At 39.4% G+C, this 25,043-nt stretch overlaps 1 protein-coding gene across 7 annotated transcripts in view; it reads right to left on the bottom strand.

Annotated features, from left to right (window-relative positions):
- ralgapa2 (Ral GTPase activating protein catalytic subunit alpha 2) overlaps window positions 1-25,043 on the bottom strand; it is a 195,566-nt gene that overhangs the window by 125,749 nt on the left and 44,774 nt on the right. For all 7 annotated transcript variants that reach the window (XM_015354284.2, XM_006626136.3, XM_015354267.2 and 4 more), the window contains exons 4-15: window positions 24,371-24,428; window positions 17,169-17,212; window positions 14,778-14,958; window positions 12,690-12,805; window positions 11,975-12,113; window positions 9,663-9,865; window positions 8,529-8,759; window positions 7,549-7,725; window positions 5,524-5,658; window positions 3,533-3,681; window positions 2,746-2,857; window positions 1,457-1,694 (exon numbers count right to left, since the gene is read on the bottom strand). In XM_015354284.2, the coding sequence (XP_015209770.2) occupies window positions 1,457-1,694; window positions 2,746-2,857; window positions 3,533-3,681; window positions 5,524-5,658; window positions 7,549-7,725; window positions 8,529-8,759; window positions 9,663-9,865; window positions 11,975-12,113; window positions 12,690-12,805; window positions 14,778-14,958; window positions 17,169-17,212; window positions 24,371-24,428 (1,783 nt within the window). The remainder of the gene's footprint in view (window positions 1-1,456; window positions 1,695-2,745; window positions 2,858-3,532; window positions 3,682-5,523; window positions 5,659-7,548; window positions 7,726-8,528; window positions 8,760-9,662; window positions 9,866-11,974; window positions 12,114-12,689; window positions 12,806-14,777; window positions 14,959-17,168; window positions 17,213-24,370; window positions 24,429-25,043) is intronic.

Below are 25,043 nucleotides of genomic sequence, written 5' to 3' on the forward strand. Positions count from 1 at the left end.
TGCCAATTCCATGTCTTTTGGAACAAAAATGGGTAATTAAGGTACAAGGGAAGTGAAAAAGTAAATGAACCCCTAGTTTCCTTAGCTCAATTAGATGAACGATTAGAATCAGTTGTTTAAATAATTAGGTAGATCCTGAGTAATCAGTTTGGAAGGCCCCACCCTAAAGATCAGGAACATGAGTTTGGTCTTCACCATACACTTGTGATAGTAAAGTTATGCCATGAGGATCTCACAAAAAGAGTTATTGATCCTCAAAACCATTTCTATGGATCTGGGGTTTCACCAAGACACAGTCAGACAAATAGTCTACAGAGAAACGTCTAGGCCACAGTCACTCTATCTGAGAGCAGTCATCCTACTAAAGTCTTTCCAAGAACAAACTGGAAAATCCTCAAGGAAGGTACAGTATAAAGAACTCCAGAGTATCATCCAAGGAACTGCAGGCCATTCCTGCTTTGGCTAATGTGGCAGATCATGACTCAATTATAAGAAAACGACTGAACAAGAACACTGTCGATGGAAAGATGGCAAGGAGAGACTGCTCTCGAAAAAGAACATTGCTGCCTGTCTGAAATTCACCAAATTGCATATGAATGATTCACAAAAGGCTTTTGGAGCAATGTTCTGTGGACAGACAAGTCAAAGGTAGATGTCTTCTACCTCAATGAAAAACGTTGTTTGGTGAAAAACCAAACACTGTTTTCAAAGAGACGAATAACAGCCCAGCTGTCAAGCATAGTGGTTGGAGTATCATGCTTTGTTGCCTCAGGACTTGGATAACTTGACACTATTGTCACAACAATACATTCTTCATTGGAAGGAGAATAACAGGCCATCCATCCATGACTTGAATCGGATCTGGGTCTTGTAACAAGACAATGATCATAACCATGCAAGCAGATCTACCAAAGAATGGTTGCAGAAAAGAGAAATTGCAGTATATGTTTTTGCAATGGCAAAGTCAAAGATCAGACTTAAACGCCATCGAGATGTCTTTGCAAGCCAACTCTCAAATGTCACAAAGGCACAGGAGTTCTGTATGGAGAAAGGGGCCAACATCCTTCCAAACTGATGTCAGAGACTGATCAATGGTTACAGAAAATGTTTAGTTGTAGTCATTGCTACACAAGGTGGTACTACAAGTTACTGAATTTAAAGGTTTTCATATTTTATCACCTATGGCTGTTAAATGTTGTATCATTTAAGGATAAATAAATGTCGTGTTTAATCAGGTTAAATTAATCTTTTATTAGGACTGTAATTTAATAACATTTTAGGTTTCATAAACTGTACGTGAAATAAGTGAAAAAAGTAAGGAGTTCACAGATTTTTTCTCTGCACTTTAAATATTAATATACAAACAACAGAGTTAAAAATCCACTGAGATCAATGATTTGAAACATGTGAAGTTACAACTGGGAGTTACAATTAAAAGGAATGTCATGTACAGTACCTCTGCCTCTCTGTATCTTTTCTTTCTGTTCACTCAGCTTGTCCAGGGGCAGATTGCTCATATCTAGACCGTAGACCGAGCGGACTAGCACTGTCGTCAGGGAGTCCATGATGTTGGCCCACTCGTTGATCAGTTCCTCCCAGTCAGTAAGAGACGATAACACACTGAGGAGCTCATCCCATAACTCCCTGGATACAAACACGCTCAGATTGGCTCGCACCCAGGCCACTATTATTGTCTGAACACAGAAAGAAGTGAAAGACAGACAGGAGTTATCAACAAACCAAAGCAAATTTCCCTCACGGGATCAATAAAGTATCTATCTAAAACAAAATTATTCAATGTGTAATTGGACTGTTAGGTATTTACATAAATGGAGGAAAACTAAATTACTAAATTAAACTATTCCATATAATATTGTCCACAGAGAGCTTAACTCACCAGCCATTTACTTTGCTCTGTTTAGTGACATACTGTACAATATTCTTTGACTTACAGATGCCATCATGTAATGGTTAGAAATATTGCTAATCATACCAAGACTAAGAAACTACACTCATTCCGAAATATGAAATGTAAAACTCAACCACTATTCTACTCAGAATGTAAAACATGCTTTTCTGCTTAATAATATTATTTCCAACCCTATTACCACCACATCCCACTACACGCCTAAAACTCTCCGTAACAGTCTTGATCTTTTGTTCATTTCCTTACAAAAATAAAAATAATACACAGAGCACTCTTAGTTAAACAACCTGACTAAACAGTTTTTCACTATATTCAATTCAATTATAATGTTAAAAATTAACATATAATATTATTATAACCATAATGCAAGGTATCTCATCCATTAACAGCATTCTCCTTTACAATTCCATTTATACATTGTGGTGGACCAGCCTAAACTGGGACTGCAATCACAGGCACACGGCCACTAGGGGGTGCCACAGGGCCTCTCATATTTGTAAATAGACTTGCTAGGTATCGCTTATTAGATTACTAGTGGGGGTGAAAAAGTGCACATTCTCACATAGGGTTTAACTAGTGTCTTCAGTATATAAAGGACACACTCTGCTGCAGAAGGCTGGTGCTGTATTAGCAGTTAAGAGACAGCTGTTGGAAAGTCTTTGGCTGTAAATATTTGGAATAAAATCTCCTGTAACTACTTTCATGCCCCACGCTGAGGTTTCACGTCTGTAGATCCCTCGCACTGTCCTAGCTCGGGGTGGGGTCTGTCACGCATCGTTACCAGGAAGCTTCTTGGAGCCTCCTTGTGTAGTGCTTACCCGGAAAAGGAGACATGCCAGGCTCTCTGCAAATGGGTCCTTCCTCTGGTTCTCCTGAGATCTCCGCATCACTGCTTCTGTTATTCTGAGCAGCACCTGCAGCATCTGTTCCCTGTTCAAACACATCCCATCATGCGTGGAACCTCTCAAAGTTACTGAGCAAAACCACAGAAATATACAGTACCTTCCCATTCCAGGCAGGTGTACCTGTCTACAATATACGGTACCATGTGTTTTTTTTTCTTTTTACAAAATATACCTGAACTATGAGGAGTTCTGAATGGTATGTTTTTATCATTTTAAAAAGATCAACATAATCCCACTCATAAACCTTTTATCACTTTAAGACTTGAGTAACATTTTGTAACAAGAGTCTAAATAAAACCGCTTTTAGTAAAAACAATTTCTGAAAAAAGATACTGTTTGCAAATAAATGTCCAGTTTTTAAAAGACATGTAAGATGTAGTGATTTAGAAAGGTAAACCAAAATACATTATAAACGACATAAAAAAGTCTAAGAGCTTATTCAGGGCACCCCATAGTAAATTATAAAGAATGTTTTGAATTGTCTCAATATAAAAGTTTTACAGCAATTAAACGAGAGCTGCTGTGAAAAGCCACTCCAGAGAGTGTTTTTAGATCTTTTGTATCTACAGTACAAGGGTCAAAGGTAAAGTAAAGCCTCTTATTCTAACTAATTAGAGATAAAACGAAAGTCAGGCCTTTCTACTGGTCCTTATATACAGTATTTAAAACAAAATATAATCTGGTGTATTTAAATACCAACCATGTCTTTTGGTTCATGGTGTGTTCCATAATCATCCGTCTGTAAATACTAAGCACTCCTTTACACACATCAACCTGGTCTTCCATTAGCTTGGGGACATCGTGGCACGGTTCAAGTAAAAAGACATTGGCTGAATTTGTGAGGAACACCTTTGGAAAGAAAGGACACTCCTTTCACTCTGTAGTTACAGTACATGATCTAAGATAAATCTTATCAAACTTTTAAGATTAGAAGTTAACAAGGTTAATCAATTGCAATTGTTACACTATTAGTCCACACACCCTGCTAATTATCAAATAAAACACACTTTAATTTTCTTTAGACACATTAAGCGCTCTGAAAGACCAAAGCAACAGCTTAAAATAATATTTAAAAACCCAGCATCCTGTTTTCTTTCTGAAATGAGTTATGAGGTCCAGGGAGGACCACAGGTCTATACCTGCATTCATAGAGTGCTATTAGGCAGACTTATTTGTGGTGCAGTTCCAAAAGGACATAATACAGCAGCAGTTCTTTAGCACATTAATTAATTAATTGATACCTACTGATATGGCTCAATCCCATCTTGCACTTGACCAGGTGGTTTTATAGGAATAAGTCTCCTGGGATAAAGAAATCCCCCATCTCTCAAGTGCTGTTCATAAGTAGGCCACAGTATTCAAGCTGCATTAGCCTGAATTCAAACCATTAACCAAGTGGAGCCACACTCATTTAACTTTTATTTTTTGTACTCTGATATAGTCTATAGTCTACAAATAAAATAAATAAAAATAAATAGCAACTTACTGGTCTACGCATTTTTTTAGAAAAATACTGTACGGGGTATATGGATATTGATAAACCTTTTATGATTTCATTTTAACTGATCAATCGTGTCTGACTGTGATCGTTGCGTAAGTGCTAAATCGGCTCATTAGTGAAACAACTGACTGGACCCAGATGAAGAGGTAATTTAACCTGTCAAGTGTCAAGCCTGGTAAAACATTATGAAAGATGAATACAGAAAGGAACCATACACTACAGCTGTCAAGAGAACAGCATCTTTCAGCCTTCAGTATACTGGAGAAACATCTAAGGTGGACCCATCAGCGATAGAGCCAAGCCCTCTTGAATCAAGACGTGTGTAGACCACCCTGGGTGATTCCAGTGAGTGTGGCACTGACACGCAGAATTAATCGATTGTTGTATACAACAGACACATTGCTGGAGAGGTCCAAATGTGATGGGTTTTGCAGGAGATTCTGGATGCCACAGAACCCCACTTGTAGTGAATTGACTACAGGACACTGCACAACACTGATAATGTCCATGCACTGCACCTGCTGCCCTTCCTGCAGGTTTAACCCAACACGACAAGATTCAAGCAAGACGATGCACGTTCACTCTCTGCTCATTTACAAGACGGAAATATCACAGATATACTGCTTGTACTTCTTCCCACTGTATACGACTTTCACAGAATACAATCTGTTGATCAATCACATTGACGACAAATTTATTTGAGTGAGCCCGTTCCAGAGGCTGGTTTTTTAAGGTGACTCCAAAATCAGGACTCAGATTAAAATAATGCAATAAGAAAATCTATTTGTGCTGAAACCATGCACTTTTGCGAGGCATAAAAGCGATATGGTCTTGTTAGCAATTAATGTGAGCAGAATGAACAGAAACTACTAACAGACATTTACAGCATGTGTGCATTAAAGATGCTGAGAAACCTATAAGAACGAATAAGTAGTCGAAGGTGTTCAATACAGTGTGTCCAGAGCACACATGAACACAGCACAGAACTCCAGAATTAAATTCTGATTAGGGGAAAAAATAAAAAGTTTTCTGTTTCTTCTGAAAGCTACACTTCTATAAAACTGTTTGTGCAAAGCATTTTAGTACAATATTCACATTAGCGCTTGAAAGAAAATGGGGGACCACATAACCAAAGAAGGGCCATTCTGGTGGAGAGCCTTTGCAAACAGACACTGGAAGCAAGGCAGTACCTGGAGCACAGACTGGATACCAGCCTTGACGTCCCGGTTCTCCTCTTCAGAGATGCAGCCTCTGCTTATTGCACTGCTGAAGGAATATGTTCTGCCCCAGCTGGAGGTGCGCTTGTGCCCAGAGCTTTCTGTGGCCTGATGAAACATTACAGCATTCCCGTCATGAAACACATCCCTTGTCCGAAACCTAGAGACAACCTAGGCTTTCTTCGTCTTTTCCAGAGCACTTACTGCAAAGTAGCTTACCCTTAGCTAAACCATACTGCATGTACTCACTTTCAACAGAAAACATGAGGGCACATAAAAGAATAAAAAAACATAGGTCCTAAATATTGAAGAAGTTCGTGTTTAAAAAAGCATGGATTTGTTTCAAGAAAATAAGGCAGGTTACAAGTGAGATGAGGTGCATCTAGCCAGTTTGGTAGTGAGTAGCTAACTGATCCAACGATCTAACCCAGCCATATCTTGAAAGATGCCAGGGTACCGGCTTCATCATCCCTTCAACTCTTTCTGTGAAAAAAATGCTTCCCGTTCTCAGATCTGAATGATTTTCCACTTATGCTCCCTGATTCACGTTTTGCTGTTCTTTCTGAAGACGCCCACTGACTTCAAATGCCTTTGGAGGTTTTTTTAACTTTGGGTCCCCTTGCAGTCTCCTGGGTTTGAGAATAAAAAGGTTCATCTCTTTCAATCTGTCCATGCAAGGGTTCTCCCTTAAACCCTGGAATGATAGATTTTAGAGCAAAAATATATTTTCTGTAGTGTGATGACTACAATTCTCTCCAGTAACACCTCAGTATTTCTGAGGTTTAAGTACCTTGAAGTCTCCATGAAAGGCAAATTCACAAATGCAGGACCTTATGGAGAAAACAGTATGGTTCCACGTCTCGTAAAACGAGCACTATGCAAAATTAAGCAATTTTTAATGAACAAAGCACTTTTTTCCTCCTTGAATTTAAAATAAACACATTCATGTAGATCACATATCATACCTTACCCCGTATTAGAGCTTTTATTGTCATTCTTAGCGGAGTGTGTTTATTTGCTTTTTCATCTTGTTTTAATGCCTATTCTAGACGCAGCACTACTGCACTGTAATATGGTTATTACAGGAGCGCGATAACAGACGAGGCGGAAAAGGCAGTGTGAAAGTGGGGGCCTCAGGGGGACAGAGAAGAGGGGGTTTTGGCCTCTGCTGAGTGGGAGTGGGGGGTGTGGATGGAGAGGCAGCAGCCTGCTCTCCTGCTCCTGCGGCTCGTCTGATCTCTTTCCTCTAACTGATTTAATCCGTTTCTGTGAGACACACGAGGACTGAGGGTGTGGTAACTTAACGGCACCACGTAGATTGCTTTTGTAATTTAACGTTACTTTTATTTTGCAGTATAACAGAGTCACATACAGGGTATTACTCTCATAACAGGTCTGGGCACAATGTACATCTAACATTTCCTGATGGAAACTGAATAACCCATCATGCATCTCTGCATAGGCATGTAAGCTCTTTGATAAGCAAACTACGCCTTTACTACAGGCTGGGCGAAGAAGATCCGAGAGATGAAAAGTGGACGGCCGTATTTACTCTCCCACTCCACAGCCTGTGAATAAACAAATTTGGTCCGAGAAAGCAAAAAAATTAATAATTACAACTTTTGCTTGAAAAGGCGAAATCTGGAACGTAGAACTTTATAGCAACGTTTTACCGTACAGTTGTCTAGTCTTACTAGTGCAGTGTACAATTCAGAGATAATTAATACAACCTTAAAAAATTAAGTTTGTCAACAGTCTTGGCCAAAATATCTCAGCTACTTTTGGATGAACAGGTGTGATCTTCTTTTTGAAAAAGTATTATTAACACCAGACTTTGGAGATTAGAGTTTTGGTAGCTGTTGGTAATTTATTTGGGATTCAGAAGAATCATCCATTCTAACGACACCATTACCATCTTCATCTTTAACAGACAGCTAACTTTTTTTAAAGAGGAGGCCAAACGATATCCACGGTCCCTGCACCAGCAGCAGTTATTACCTGTTTGCTGTCAGTCTCTGATATTAGCAAATGCACAGGGATGTCGTCTACCTCCTCTTCTTGCTTGGTCTTTTCGGGCTCTGTCATGAACATAGGCTTCTCTTGCAGAATCCATTTTCTGTAAACTTTAATCACTTTCCGTGTAGCTGAAGCCTCGCAGGAAGGCAACAGAAAAGCCTGAACAACACCAGCGTGAGACGTTAGGATGGAAAGACATGTAGCACTAAGACACGTTATGGTTTGTTGAGTGATGACTAAAAGAACAGGGCTGTACTTTACATTTCACAGATTCGTCACATTACTGCAAAGAACCAGATTCCTCCCCCATCGGGATTTTCAATGTCCACACTAATACAAACCTCGCATATCTCTCTTCCTATTTTTTATTTCGTTATGGTAACAGAATCATATGCAAAGTACCTTAAGAATGTTACTAAACTGAAGAGGACCAAAATTAGGTTCGCTTTTCAGGTTTGATCATAGGTTTAACATAATATATATTAATCTAATCAGAAAGGAGAATAAAAAAATATACAATATAAGCAAAGTTTTAACGAAGAAGGGCTTTTTGGCGGGGCCACTGCAGTTTCATCAGAGTTGCAGCTGAGATCTGCTTAAACGCCACAAGAGGGCAGCATAACACAAGTTGACGTTACTTCTCTGGTTGAGCGGACAACTAACAGTAACCACTTTTATCGTATTCATGCAGTGTAGATGACACAATGTGCAAAATATCTGCCCTACCAAAGATCAAGCAATAAGACTTTGAATATAATTAATATAGACTTTGAATAATATAATCTCCTTTAAAACAAACGAGGCAAGAGTATTTCCCACCTTTTACCTAACACTAAGGTTTATTCTGATTCAGCATGTTGCCAACATGGTCCGTTGTTATTAAATCAAAGACAGGCATGATGTAATATCGATGTTATCGGAATTGTTCCTGATTGCACGCGGGGCTAAAACTGAATGCCTACCTGATGAAAGACCTCATTGACAAAATTGACGTTGTCCCTGGTGGACAGGAGGATGCTGTGCACCATGTCATAGACAGAGCGGTGCTCCTCCTCGATGCTGCACAAACTGGAGTTACTGTGCCGGCGGTCCGACAGGGTGCTGCTGTTAGAATGGTTCTTGTCCTGCTCAACAGGACAATTCGACTCGGCCTCCGCGTTCTTCTCCTGACTGGTACTGCCCGCAGTCACAGTCTGCTCGCACACAAGATCACTGCATTACCACACCGGTACAGTAGAGGGCCACAAACCCTCGGACACACCAGCCCTGTTGTCAGACTGCAAGCACATCACGCTCTTCAGAAGTTATGAATGTGCTGACTAATGCACACTTAAGGGCAAAACAGAAAAGGCTGATAATGCAACCAGATATCCTCTTACCACATAATGGAAAGCGCGTGCTGTTTTGTTACAGCCACGATAAACAAAGAGAAACTATACAATATAGAAAAAAATAACAAAAGAAAACAAGATACAAAATTAGCACTACCATCTTACCAAAACAGAAAAGAGTAATTGATGTTTTGAAAGTTTTTTACGTAATGCTCAGTGTTTTATTCAGATACACATAAGATAATGCGAAGCAATGTACCGACATTTTTGTAAATCTTAAATTAATAACATTGGCAATGTTTGTTATTTGCATGAGAGCTCGGCATTGACCTTTTGGATAAACTAAAACATCCAATTATTTATTAAGTGACAGAACCTGTTAACACTATTCTAGGGATAACCTGAAAGCAATATATTAGCACATTATTACTGAAACACAGCTTGTTGAGTGCTACTACATGACTAACACGTGTAATTCATGCCTTATTAAAAATAAACATGCATATGTATTTATCAGTCACGATCTATTATATACGGATTGTCAACCTTTTGCTAAGAGTGCGCAGGTCAAAGTGAGAAAAGTGATGCATGCTTACTAGGTGCCACTAAAATGAAGTATTAGCCAAAATACTGTATGTAGCTGTATGCAAAGCATAGTTAAATCTGTGTTGATCTTCCTTCTGTTAAAAGACATTTTGAATTGTGCTAATTTTGGAATTACAAAGTACTCCTGCAGAGCTTCTTGTCAGAACAGACTTAACATACCTGAATTATCTTGGGAAGAACCTCAACTCCATTTTTACTGTTCTGAACAGCAGTCGTGACATACTTCTTTTCCAGAAAGAAGGTCACAAGCCACTTGATAAAAGCAACACGTGGCGCCAGGTATTGGTCCCTTGTGCAGTACGTGCTCTCATTGTTGCGAGTCACAGGAACATATAAAGGCTTTGGTCTGAGGTGAGGAATATCTAGACAACAGAACAAGGATTGGGTCATCAGTATCAATATTTGCTGTCATCTGGTGTCAAGCACGATCGTTTGAAATAGTCAAGGCAGTAGATTTACACAAAGTACACACTGCTGCCTTTTTCATTTAAAAAAGAACTTGAAAATCATGCATTACATTAAGCACATTAAACCTTCTGCAAAGACACTTTATCCAGGGAAACAAAGCTGTTTGCAACTGCCAACTGCATTGTGAGAATTAAATTGTGTGCTGGGAATGAAAGTTTTCAGCTTTTCAAACACACTGAGGAGATAAAGAGTATGAGACCTTCATTCTATAGGAGCCTGTTTCATTTTGTGCCCAACATTTACATTAAGTAACATACAATTATGGAACAATCAGGTTTTTTCCCCACTACGGGGATTCTTTTAATGCTTTTAGTACAGTACACTCTATTTGCTAAATACCAAAATACTGTAGTGTATTGTTTTCCATCAGTTATTTTTGCATTGAAGAGAATGCTACAGTAAATCATACAGTATACTGTATTTAATACAATGCAGACTTTCACAAATGGAAATCAATCAACTGTTTGGATTATTCAAACTCTTATGCAATGCCATGCCCATGAAATAACTTCTCCAACTGCAGGTGTTATTACTAACTAATACACCAGAAGCAGAAAGCTTTTAATCTTAGAAAATTATTAGTGATGTCTCAACACCAGCAAGTTCATGTGTCTGTACACGGCCACATGCCCTTGACAGGATCTGTGGAGCTCTGCAACAGCACAGGTTAGAGAGGGACTGGCACTACATCCATTCATCAACGAGGGGGTGTGCAGCTCTCTCTTGAACTCCAGTCCTTAATAGGGAACCTGGTAAGTTTTCTGAGTCACCTAGTACCTCACAGTACTACTATTTCAAAATGTAATCGCTCCTGGCATTTGAAATAAAGGCACAATGTTTGTCTATTGAGAGAAGATGGGGGAGGTCAATTCCCAGTATGTAACTGGTAGCTCCTGGAATAATACTGACCTGAGCTTTTTTTATTTAAAACATTCCAGGAACATAGTCAGCACTTTTGGTGTTTGCCTTAGCTTAAGTGATAATACAGTTTAAAGAGCTGAAAAACACGGTTTGCATTATTGCCAGAAGAACTCTAGAAATATCAAGGAACGAACAAAGACGAGAGGCTTGAGTCTAAATAACAATGAAAGTTGTCCAAGAACAACTCTTAAAATAGCAGTGAGACACTTAATAACATAGAGATTTTCATCCCGGAAAACACTAACAATAATAATAATAATAATATTTCTTTATTAGCCCTATACAATTTCTTGCATTAGGAATGCGTCTTTTCGCATACCCCAGCTTTTCTCCAGGGAGAAACAGACACAGACACAGGGAGAGAAGCTTGGGGTCAGAGCGCAGGGTCTGCCATTGTACGGCGCCCCTGGAGCAGTTGGGGTTAAGGGCCTTGCTCAGGGGCCCAACGGAGTAGGATTCCTCTGCCGGCCGTGGGATTTGAACCGGCAACCTTCCGGTCACAGGCGCAGATCCTTAGCCACAGAGCCACCGCTCCGCCCAATACAACAACAGAAAAAAGCAGCACATGTAAAAGTCCGACAAAATACAGAACTTCTTTATCAGGCTTACAGTCTTCATGAGCCCTTACTGAAGAACTCAGAGGTGATCTGAGTCATGTGTTCAAAACTCCAAGAATTATCAGCCATAATACTATTTTAAGAAAACAGTTTTAACTAGGAAACCTAGAATTCAAAGTACAAAGTGTGAGGGGTTACTGCAGAAAAAAAAAACTTGCCTGCTACTATACTCAATGGGCTGTGGGTGACTGAAACAAACTAATTGCTCTCTGAATGCTGTTCAAAGAATCTTTCAGAAAACACCTTCATGGCATCTTCAGAACGGTCAGCTTCTGGGAGTCAAATCAGCCAAAATATGCCCCTCCTTTCTAACCACTGTGCTTAGGAGCACAAGAACATGTATATGTTTTGAAATCATTTATTTTGAGAACACATCTGTAATAGACTCCTTTTTCAGTAAGTGCTTCAGTTTGCGTAAGAACAGGTCAAAACTATACCAAGTCATTTGTTGCTTATGCTACTCACCTAGTAAAGGTTTATACAAATTGGTCAACTTCGTAAAGCATGGAAACAAGTGAGGAAGGTAGTACTTCTTGAATAGTGCAAAGAGAAACCTGAAGCCAGTGTCTTGGTTTTCTCTGTTTCTCCATTCTAAGCTTGATGCCTTTGTAAAAACAAAATTACAAAAAATACAATTAACTAGTCTAGAAGCAAATTAATGGTATATCTGCATGCAGTCTCTGAAAACACATCCTAATGTGACATTTTATGACAAAGTTACAGTGACAACTGAAATTTCTAAAATTATTAACATGACAAAATGACAATTTAGGAAAAACTGTCAAAAACAGACCAACTACACTTGGCCCTTCTGACTGTTACCTTCGCTGGTGTTTTTGCCAGTGTCAGACTACTGGTAGGGCAGGAACTGGCATAAAATTTTAGATGCAAATTATTTGTAATTTCGTAAGCAAGGATTATTTAGTATAGAAAATCAGTTCACTGTTCATCTTTTTTTCTTTGGTACGTATGGGAATAACATTTAAAAGAAATAACTGAGCTAACAACTGTGAAAAGTTTCAAACTTTCAAAATAGGATTATTTCCTGGGGCGTGGATAAATGGCATCACTTAGGCTATCCATCACATTTAATAATAATCATAATACACAGCCGTGGGTCCTCAGAACTAACGCCCTGGGTGTTTTTTAAAACCCTAAGACTTATCTTTCTCCACCTCACCTGTATAACCATGTACTTCAGAAGAGTTTGAAGAAGAAAGCAGGTCTGGTCATCAGCTACTTTTTCTCCAGCTACAGCTGGCACAAGAGGTGTGATTTCTTCAGGAACAACCTTGGCTGCATTCGAAAAAATAAATTATTGCACTGAAAAACTACTGTGAAAATATGTATATGCTTTTTTTAAAAGAAAACATTTTATACAAAGCAAACATGCATGCCTTGAAAACGTAATCGCTCTTTTGCTATAAACATATGTCACTTTAAAGACAGTTTTTCTGTATTTTAAATCAGATCTAAAGAGCAATGAGTGTTAAAAATATCTAAAAGTCTAAAAGTTTTGTAGGGCGGTGTGGTGTAGTGGTAAGCGTGGCTGCTTCACAGCACGGGGCCCTGGGTTCACATCTTGGGATGCTATTTGTGTGCTCTTTGTACTGTATATTCTTCCCATGTTCGAGTGGGTTTCCTCCAGATGCTCCAGTTTTCTCCCACAGTGAGAAAACAGACTGGTCGGTTATCTGGCTTCTGCGAATACTGGCCCTGATATGAATGTGTGTGTGTCTGTGTGAGCCCAGTGACAGACGAGGGCCCTATCCAGGGTGCATCATGCATCCCTGCGACCCTGCATTGGATACTGCAGTAAGAATATGGACAGAGCCTTACTACAAGTATTCAGACCCTTCCCATGGCAACCTGTTCACAGAATGCTTTCAAACGTAATATTTTACTAAAAACCTGAATGCTCCAACTGAAAGCTTTTAATGTTACATCACAGAAAATGTCGGCAGAATTTTTTTAAAAAAATGAACTACACATATTATTTATATTCAGACAGGCATAAGTATTAAGACTTGTGAACCCAATGTTTGGTGGAAGAACCATTAACAACAATTACAGCCACAAGTCTTTTTGGGTTGGGCTCTATCAACATTTCATACTGTCTCTGTTCAATTTTTGCCCATCTTTCTTGACAGACTTGCTCAAGCTACGTTGCTTGGAGATCACTTATGGACAGCATTTTCCAAGTTTTTCCACGGATGCAAGCAGGATGAAATAAATTCACTACATGAGCTACATGGGCCCAGTGGCATCTTCTCATTTTTAACCTTGTATGTTGTAAGCCTGACTAGGCCACTCAAGGACATTCACTTTCTTATTCTTAAGCAGCTCCAGTGTAGCTATAGTCTTGTGCTTGGGAGTCTTTGTCCAGACAAAAGGTGACTTTTTGTACCAGTTTTGGGTCTGAAACAGGTTTTCCTCTAAACTGCTCCAGTACTTTGCTCCATTTATGTTCCTATCAGTCTTGAGAAGCTGATGAAAAGCTGAACCATGACATATCGCTCCCACCACCATACCTGACAATGGGGAAGGTGCTGATTGAGTCATAGTGTTGCGTTTATAACAGCTATAGTGCTTTGCATTAATAACAAAAAAATCCAATTTTGTTTAGTCTGACCACAAAACCTTTTTTCACACAGTATGGTTGCAATATTACTTAAACACCTTTCTGCAAACCCCAATGCAGGATTTGAGATGGATTCATTCACTTTGTCATACAGACCAGCTTTCTGGAGTGACCATGTTATTACTGACTCATCCACATGTTCTTCCATCTCAGCCATTGAGCCTGCAGCTTAATACAACTTACACAACTTTATCCCCGAGTTCTTCTGAAAGCTCTTTGGTGTCAGTGGCTGGATCTGTGCTTGTAGTTCACTACCTAACTGAAGGGCATTATAGAGCCAGTTGTGTTCTTTCTGAAATCATGCAAACCACTATTATTAACACAGAGGTCACTCGTGACTCAAAGTAATTTTGTGCACCAAAAGTTAGGTTTATACATTAATTTAGGTTTGCCACAGCAAAAGGGTTTGAAAACTTATGCAATTGTGATTTCTCTGTTTTTCTTCCATCTTATTGGCTTCTTTTGGCTATTAATGTATGGAGTAGGCTAAGTATATAATCAATAATTGCTACTTTGAAGTGTCATAACTGCACGTTTTAAAGAAAATGTGAAAGGGTCTGAATACTTTTCCAAAGCAAGCTACTGCATATATCAAACAAGACAACAAGCAGAGCAAGCTTCACTCACCATCAGGCGGGTTAGAGAAGGGGTTGTAAATGATAGTGTCCAGAGTACAAGGACCCCTGGAGGATGGCACTGCAGGGAACCCGGGCACCAGGCAAGCAAAGATTAACAACTGTTCTTCAGAGCAATTGTTCTGGAGCGCCTGGAGCCACAGTAAGAACAGGCGGATTCCTTCACTTCTTATCTACAGTAAAAAAGGAACAAAATATATTATTCAGATCATCTTGGCTATTAATGTAGTTCTACTGTTATTTCCGTATACGCTTTTGAATTTATTGTAAGGGTTAAAAGATCCTTATGTGTATTAAGTATATAACAGTACAGAACCCTGATGAACAAACACTGGTTAGTACTCCTCACAGGCCTCACAGCCTCACAGCTCCAGGCCCTGGGTTCGACTGCAGGCATGTTTTATGGATTTTCTTGGGTGCCACTCCAATTGCCTGCAGATCAGAGTTGCCGACCGGCTACTCTAAATGTTCTTCTGGCCAGTACTGGCTATGGGGCTACAGACAAACAGACCCAGATGACCTGCTCAGTGATCTCCTCTTATCTGCGGCTCTCTGAAGTTCTGAAGCCTTTGAGCCAGCCAGCTCTAGACGGTCTATCCGTACACGCAACACACAGGTAGTGCTCGATTTTCACTGCACGTGCATTTCTGAAAAATGCGCTGTAAACTAAAAACATGCAAATTTAAAACAAATTCCCCCCTAAGAATGCATGTAAATATGGGGTGGCATTCTGGGTCCACATGTCCAATCTGAGCACTGAACTCCCAGACACGGACAATTACACATATTTATTCCAGAGTGATATTTGCACGGTTGTACTTAAAGTCATTTGTAAACCAAACGTTTGTGTGTTTGTCAATCAGTGTGGAAAATGCAGGAGCCTCATTCCCAAAGGGATCCTTTTATGCTCAGTGAGCCTTTTAAATGCCATTTTTTGTAAATGTATTACTTACACATTTCTTTCCTTAATCTGATTTTTAGACGATTAATAATTGTAGGCTGCTATACAAAATTATTATTTATTGAATGCTCCTGGCAACAATTTTAAATTTAGATGCTTTCAAAGGTTGAATTAATGTTACCTTCCTTTCATTAAATTTCATTTTAAAGTTTTTTTCCCAACACAGCAGTTTACTTTATTTTAGGAGTTTATTATATTTATTACAGATTTTATACATTATAAGCATACCGTACAAAGACAATACAGACAATTTTTAGGCATTTGCACAGGTAGTTCATGTGGGGTGATGGGACTTGTTGGTGGCTGGGAGACCTATTGGCATCACCCCCAGGTGGACCTGTTTGTCCTGGGACAGAACTGGGCTCTCTGGGGTTCACACTGCATCTAGTTAAACAGGACTAGGGAACCAAGTACTAATGGAGGACAGACCTGTAAAAAGCAAAACAGCAGGCACTAACTGTGCGTGTGCTGCCTCCATTTAGTCTGAAGAACAGAAAAACAAACTGTGATACTGAATATTTGATGCACTTACTGACCAGATCTGGAAAAAAAATATTTGCTCTAAAAATAACACGGAAGGGTGTGCTTATTCTAAACAAACCTATTCTTTGCAACATTCCAATTCAAAATTAAATGTCAGAAAGAAATGAGGAATGTAACACCAAAATGCAACATTTACATTTGGTACAGAAAGACACTTTTCTGGTATGTGTCTACTCCCTGATACACGAAATGGTAAAAAAAAAAGAGCTGAAACATGGTCCCATTAAAGGTGTTGTTAAATGCAACAAACAGTCAAGATTAAGATGTGAACTAAATAATAACTTTGGCCCACTCCCGAATCTTAACCTCCAAGCCCAGAAATACAATTGTTGCTTGTCTCATCACAGCCAGAGGCTTCTTTTATCACATGGTCACCTGCCATTCAAGTGCAGGGCACTTAATGGGTGGTATTAAGATTTAATTTAATCTTGTTCTAAACCTAAATGACACATCATACATTAAGAAGAATGGCTGGTATTTCCTGACTTTAAAACCAATCAAAAATGTTGCCATGAGCTAAAAAGAAAATAAAAAGATGAATACATACTGTATACACCTGTAACTGTCACCATGGAGAGATATTTTCAAAAATCGTTTTTTACAGTTTATAAATGTGTGCATTTGTTAGCTTAACTAAGTCAATTACCTTAGAAAGTAATTAGCATTTTGTGGTTTGTTGCAGTTTAAAAAATTCATAAACAGCGTGAGTTGGTGCTCTCCCATAATCATGAATCTCCTATTGAGTCGAGTCTAATAAAGTCCCAAAGGCCAAAGGGTTTGTCTTTTATGCATTAAGTTTGTTTTTAACAGTCTCTTTAATATTTAAGCATCGTGAAGGCCTCCAATGCTTTGTGTCTTTCATGTGACAGACGGCTTTACCTTGAAAGAGTTTCCAGTATGCAAAAGCTTCTTCAAAATAGTACCTAAAACACAAAAGGCATGAACCGAAATATTATTATACACAAAAACAAAGTATTTTTATTCATTTTTCCACCTTTTGCACACAAAAACTGTAGTAAAGCTTAACCTTATGCAATTAAGATATACAGTATCCGGAGGTTCTCAGTACGTATTTGATAAAGGCTTTTAGGCACATATCAAATGAGACAAATGAGCTATGTAAAGAGAACAATACTGTAATATTCACTTTACTTCTAGAGCATTATCATAATATATAGATTTTTGGCTCATGTTCTGTTCCTACTCTTGCAGTTGCTGTGATGTCCCTGCTGTATTCAGGGCATTGTAGAGTGAGAGTTGGTCTATATGACACTAGTTCTGAAAGCAGGATTTAATTCTAGGATTATCATAACAGAAGTGTTCCTACTGTTATGTTACTAATAAAAACAATACTTCTTAGTCTAGTGATCCTATTTGTTTTAAAACAAATCTGCAATAAGAAAAATATTTCAAATATATTTTGGGGGCTGTTGCAGACTGGTCAAAAAAGGAAATTATTCCTAAATAATTACTCAGTAACACCCTGTTACTGAGTGTGCAACAATGCAAGGAGTATTTTTTCACATGTTCATCAGAACACATGAAATAGCGCTAACAAAACAGACAGCAGCTTTCACAGGCCACAATTCTGAGAGTCGCGAACAGCTTGTGAGAATTCTTCCAGACATCAAACTTCAGCTCAGGATAGAACACCCCCATCCTGTTTATACACACACTCCTGTTTTTTACACTCCCTTACAGTTTTGATCATTCCACACAGATGGCTGCTTAATACATCATCACTAACAAGATTAGGAACATTCCAAAATACATATCAACACTTAAATACATACACTGTCCTTCTCATTTAGTCATATGCCCCAAGAAACAGAATCAAAAATCATTTTATAACAGACTGAGTAACAGACTGGATGAGTTGAGTTGCTTAATGTTAAACTGCAATCATAATAGCCTTGCACAGAGCAAAGGCATATTTTCTGAAATCCATATAACACAAGGGTCACATTTATTCACAGTTCTTAGTGCTCCTTTAATAAATTCCAAACAATAAACCTATAATAACATGCTGCTCTTTGGAAATGAAACAGAGGTCTTCAGGGGTTCCCCCCTGAAGAGGTAACACACAGAAGACATAGAAGCATGCATTGTAATGGATAAAGGCAGACAGCTCCTCGAAGACTGCAGGAAAATGGTCACTGAAATTTGCCGCTTTATATCAGTATGACAATTAGAGTCATATCTTATGGTGAAACAAAATGAAAATTCGGCTTTTAACGCATGATTACCATGAAAAAGGTGATGCTTATGTTAAGAAAATGAGATATAACAGAAATATAACAGAATATATTGTGTTTTTGGGTAGTTTTCCATCAATGGGTTACCAGAGTGGGAATTATAAACAGTAGAGTCTCAGACATTTTGCCTAAACCTGGTTCCTTCTGCCATGTTCAAGCTTGTTTGAAAATGGACATCTGTGCAAGACAATGATCCAAATCATACCTCCAAACTGACAAAGAAATAAATCTTTGTGATTGATGTTGTGTGTGAAATAAACATTTTTTTACTGGCCATCTCTATCCTCACACCTCATTTCAATCTAAGATTTGTGGTTCAGCGGTTTAAAATACCACAGCATTATATTCACAAGATGAAAATGAAAAATGCACGTTCTTAATTCACTAATCACGATTAAAGACAACCTATACAACCTTAACACTACTAATCAAAGCTTTTTCAGCTTATTCCAGTTTAACAACTAGTTTGGGGTTTGTTAAAAATACAATCAAATGTGAGCAGTAAATACAGGAAACAGACATGCTGTTGTCTACCATGCAAGCAGTCCAACTATAAAAACTAGCCATATGTCAGTAAGCACATGGAATATAATTGTGTGTACAGTACTTACTGTATAAACGAACCCATTTTTATTAGCGCTATTATCATTTTGAAACAATGGCATGTCTGATGAAGAAACCTTCAGGCTATTTACTGTATTCCCAATGTTCTCTCATGGTTCGATTAAACTTTTTATTTTTAGAGCAGATGTATCTGGGCATTCCTAAAGAATGTACGGTGTGAGTAGTAACTGTGCACTCCAAACAGAGCTTTACATGGAACTGGCCACAGTCATCCCTGAAGTCACCCCATAGCTTGGCTAGCCTACCCACTAGTTCTTGCTCAGTCTTACTATACTGGACCATGGTAATGAAAACTAAATCATGCAAAACCTTAACCTGGACAGCTCACAAAAGCCTTTACTTTGTCTACTACATATGCTAGAGGAGTAAAGTATTTACTCTGTTTTTGGACTTTAACATGAAAACAATCAAATGCTGTAATCATCTACAGTATCTTCCAAGGGCCTCTCTCAGTAAATGCTGTCCTTTTAGTTTTCATAATGCTTTACTTAACAATTACTCTCCACGTAAAAAGATGGAGACTGTAATGTTTAATCAACATTTCCTACTTCTGGTAAAATTAATCTTTCATGTAAAATTCAAATTTCCTAAAAAAAAAAACTGCACAACACAAGATTAAATGGTCATCAAAGAAATTTCATCCACTGTGCATGTCTATGATACAATAAAGCAGCATTTTTAGAACAATTAGGCAAAGACATTTGTGGCAAAGATCTCAGCTCTGTCGATACCAAAGAAATGCTTGACAAAGAGAATATTATAATTGAGGCTATCACTTCCTTAGAGGTATTTATTACCCAGGACTGTGAAACTCAGCAATGCATAATTATCTATTTGCATTTAAAATTAGGCTCTAATTTACATTTTTATTTACCCTTTCAGCAACTAATTATTTCTCTTTTGTACAAGTCATTTAAGCCTGGTGTGTGGACTTCTCTTTTGTCATGATTTATTTCTGTAATTATTAGCAAGAGGGGTGAGGTGGCCAAACACAGCTGTGGAACTAGACAGCTCACGTGGAAGCCAATGATGAACAGGCATTCCTACAAAGTAGCATATAGAACATTCGGAAACCTGTTAACATTTAACATTCCACTTTTATTTTACTCTTCTTCACTGTGTTCAAGAATCTTAAATTAAAACATACAAGCAAATGGCAATGAGAATGAAAGGGCAAAGGCGGACTCGACAAGTTCGCTCACAGCATAGAGAGCTACCATTTTTTTTTACTTTCATGACTCTTAAGTGTGCAATATTTCCAAGCACAGGGAATGAGCAAAACCAACACACCTCAGGGCTTACACACAAAATGTCACGGTGATAACAGACAATAACAATTATACCAAGGATACGGAGAGTGAAGAACACAACATTAGTGGATAGACAGCATTACGGAAAGACAGGGAAGATGGAAGAGGTAGAGATGTTGCAGGCACAGGAACATAACTAATCAAGGGCCTCAGAATATACTGCATATTGGGCAGCCTTATAGTAATAAAAGAGTCAAAGGACAAGGTTGGGAGAACATTAATGACCATATACTGAACCCTTAGGAATTATATGGATTTCTGCATGAATGGCTCCTAAAATGTGATCTGATCTTCATCTAAGTCATAATAATGACTTTATTAAGGCTTATTTAACAAACAACAGACACAACGTTTTACATTGTCATATCTTTATTAAACAAAGGATTTAAACAATCAAGGTCATTGATGGAAAAAGTATGTGAACCCTTATATTTAGTAACTAATGGAACCTCCTTTATTGGCAATAACCTCAACCAAACGCTTTCTGTAGCTGCCGCTCAGACCTGCGTAGTGGTTAGGAGGTATTTTGGCCCATTTCTCTATACGAAACTGTTTCAGTTCATGTACATTTTTGGGATGTCTTGCTTGAACGGCCTGCTTCAGATCACACCACAGCATTTCAAAAGAGATTGAGGTCAGCACTCTTACTTAGCCATTCAAAAATTAGGAATTTCTTCTGTTTGAGCCATTCTGTTGTTGATTTATTCCTGTGTTTTGGATCACTGTCATGTTGCATGACCCAACTTCTTTTGCAAGCAGCCAGCAGCCATATCACCCTGCAACTCACAACTGGCAACCCACTGAAGCTCAGCAGGTGTGAGCCTGGTCAGTACCTAGATGGGAGACCTCCTGGGAAAAACAAAGCTTGCTGCTGGAAGAGGTGTTAGTGGGGCCAGCAGGGGGCGCTCACCCTGCGGTCCATGTGGGTCCTAATGCCCCAGTACAGTGACGGGGACACTATACTGTAAATAGGCGCCGTCCTTTGGATGAGATGTAAAACCGAGGTCCTGACTCTCTGTGGTCATTAAAAATCCCATGGCGTTTCTCAAAAGGAGTAGGGGTGTAACCCCGGCGTCCTGGCCTTTACCAATCATGGCCTCCTAATAATCCCCATCTATGAATTGGCTTCATTACTCTGCTCTCCTCCCCACTGAGAGCTGGTGTGTGGTGATCATTCTGGCGCACTATGGCTGCCGTCGCATCATCCAGGTGGGGCTGCACACTGGTGGTGGTGGAGGGGAGTCCCCAGTACCTGTAAAGCGCTTTGAGAGGAGTGTCCTATATAAGTGTAAGCAATTATTATTAATTTTGAGTTTTACATCACAGACAGACATCACAGATTCTGCTGTAGAATGTCCTGCTACAACTTGGATTTCATTGGTCCCTCGCGAGCTTGCGAGCTGTCCAGGCCCTGAGGCAGCAAAGCAGCCCCACACCATTATACTCCCTTCACCATGCTTCACAGCTGGGATGAGGTTTTGGTGGTGGTACGTAGTGTTTTGTTTTCTCCAAACATAACGCTGTGTACATTGACCAAAAAAGTTTAACTTTTGTCTCATTTGTCCGCAGAACATTGTTCCAGTAGTGCTGTGGAACATCCAGGTGGTCTTCAGCAAACTTGAGACAGACAGCAACGTTTTTGTTTGGAGAGTTTCCTCCGTGGTAGCCTCCCATGAACACCACTCTTGTTCAGTGTTTTTCCTATGGTAGACTCATGAACACAGACGTTATCAAGTGCAAGAGATGCCTGTAGATCCCTAGCTGTCACCCTAGGGTTCCCTGTCACCTGTTTGAGGATTGTATGGCATGCCCTTTGTACAGTAGGATGCCCACTCCTAGAAAGAGTAGCAATGGTGCTCAGTTTCTTCCACTTGCAAACTTTCTGCCTTAAGATAAATCACAAAATCTGCAGGACTTTATGGTATTGTATCAATTAAGAAAGCAATATATTATTAATAGATTTAACAAATCTCTTCCTACCAGCACTCTAGGCACAATACTTCTAACAAGGCAATATCTGTTATCTGTATAACACTGGGTTTCTAAGAAGTAGGCATCATGAACACAGAAAAGGGAGGTCTTGCAGCAGCAGTAATGGATACAAACAGAGCATATGTGATATATGTGATTTAATGAAAGCTCTCATTAAAAATTCAAACCCTAAATTGCAAGCATTGGACATTCACATTAATGAATTCTTTTGAGAACTGGTTAATGGACAGAACAGAAATGCTCAGATTGGGGTGATGTAATCAGTAGGCTACCACAGGAATCTGTATTAGGTCTGCTGTTGTTCCTAATGCTCATACCAGAAATATCCAGAAAATCAAGAGTAAACCAAGTTCACAGATGATGCCAAAATACGAGCACTACAGAAACTGCAAAGGAAATGATAAAAAACTGGGTGGACAGATGAGATAATGTAGATACTGTAAGTGCAAAGTATTACAATAAAGGTAGCAAAAACAAACAAACATAAAAAGGGAAAAGGAAGAAGTAATAGGTTTATTATGCTATTATAAATGGCTTAATGACATTTAACAGCTAGCATTTTAAACCGGCGTCACACTACAGGACTCGACATGACTTCTAGTCGGAGAGCATGTCAAATTTAATGACTGCAGTTGCTAAATAATAATAATTAATAATTGCTTACACCTGGATGATGTGACGGCAGCCATAGTGTGCCAGTACACTCACCACACCGCAGCTCTCAGTGTGGAGGAAAGCAGAGTAATGTTGCCAATTCATAGAGGGGGATTATTAGGAGGTCCTGATTGGTAAGGGCCAATGTGAAATTTGGCCAGAATGCCAGGGTTACACCCCTACTTCGAGAAACACCCTCGGATTTTTAATGTCCACAGAGAGTCAGGACCTCGGTTTTACGTCTCATCCGAAGGACGGCGCCATTTTACAGTATAGTGTCCCCATCACTATACTGGGGCATTAGGACCCACATGGACCGCAGGGTGAGCCTCTTACAGAGGCAACCTTAGTTTTTTCCAGGAGGTCTCCCATCCAGGTACTGACCAGGCTCACACCCACTTAGCTTCAGTGGGTTGCCAGTTGTGAGTTGCAGGGTGATATGGCTGCTGGCAAATCTCACTGCCTTTTCTGTCCTGGAGAGTGTCAAATTATACGACTTGGAATCGCAGGGGGTAACTAATTACAAGATTCTCTCATGCCTTTTCATCATGGTTCCTAATCTTGTATTGCGCCGTGAAAGTACCGCGAGGTCGCCTCATTTTGGCAGCCACATGGAGCACACCGGAATAGGAGGAGGAGCGCCGCACGAAAGTAAACAAACAGCATGGAGAACAAGCAGGTAAACATCTTGAAAAATGTGACACAGGCATTGTTTTCTACAAATAAACATCTTCAAAAAATGAAATAATTCTTCTTTATAAATATAGAACAGATTTATAAAAATAAAAGTTAAAAATATAAAACACCTTTAAAACAAATATTGTAAACAAATTACTATTGCGCTATAACGTTTAATATAATGGGGACATTACAGTATCTCACAAGTACACATCTGGCTCACTGTCCACCCACCACGACTTGCGTTTGATTTTGTCGTAGCGAGTCGCAGAGAGTAGTGGGGGCTGACTGAGCCGCTGGGGGTGTCACATTACACAACTGACGGTAACGGACACGCGCTGCGACTCTCTACAACTCGCTGTGATTTTCTTACGATTATGTGAATGAAGGCTACGACTGAAAAGCCTAGGAAAAGTCGTGTTGTGTGATGCCGGCATTAATAAGCCAAAAAGGACTGAAATGCCTGCTCTTGTTTTTAACATTTCTAACAGTTCTATGGAACGAAAGAGCAAAATATGTCTACAACTGACACAGATGTTGCTCCATCAGTGCTTAAAACATTTCTTACCTATACTGTGGAACTGCCATCTATTGTATATCTTTTCTGGAAGAAGTTGAAGAATTTTCTGTTGAAGAAATAAAATACATTTATTTCAATATTTTCATGTACTTTTCTTTTCAGACGCAAGCATAGAAATGAGCCGCTGTCCTGCTCATGAAGGATGAAGGTAACATACTGTATACCAATAACCAGAAGAAACTTCTCACTTATAACCGCAAGAAATTTGCAAAGTTATCGGGCTAATTACCCATTTCTGCAGCAGCAGCAGATGCACTGAAATTTTATTGGACAGACATGACACAGTGGCATGTGTTGCCGACACTGCAGCTATGCGTTGCGCCAGGTTGAAGCTGTCTTGCGGGGTTCAGTCTCATTCCTCCCATGCGGCCCGCACAAGCACGCGCCAGTTCACTTGGTCTCTCGGGCCCGCACGCCGCATGCCATGCCAGCGCCATCCGCAGATGTCGAAGGGTACACAAATCTGGTATCCGCTGCATGACTTTCACATAGGATATCCATGGTTACATGAGCAGCATGTGGACGTGTGCTGTCCTGTTGGGTTGTTCTCACACTAGTCTGGGTCTAGTCGACCCCTACAGGAGTAGTCTACTAGTCTGTGCGTCTACAGGAAGGGAAGACGTGGGGCTCAGCTGATCCATGCATGGGGCACAGCGCAATC

This window comes from Lepisosteus oculatus, chromosome 2, assembly GCF_040954835.1.
Source record: "Lepisosteus oculatus isolate fLepOcu1 chromosome 2, fLepOcu1.hap2, whole genome shotgun sequence".
Taxonomy (NCBI): Eukaryota; Metazoa; Chordata; class Actinopteri; order Semionotiformes; family Lepisosteidae; genus Lepisosteus; species Lepisosteus oculatus.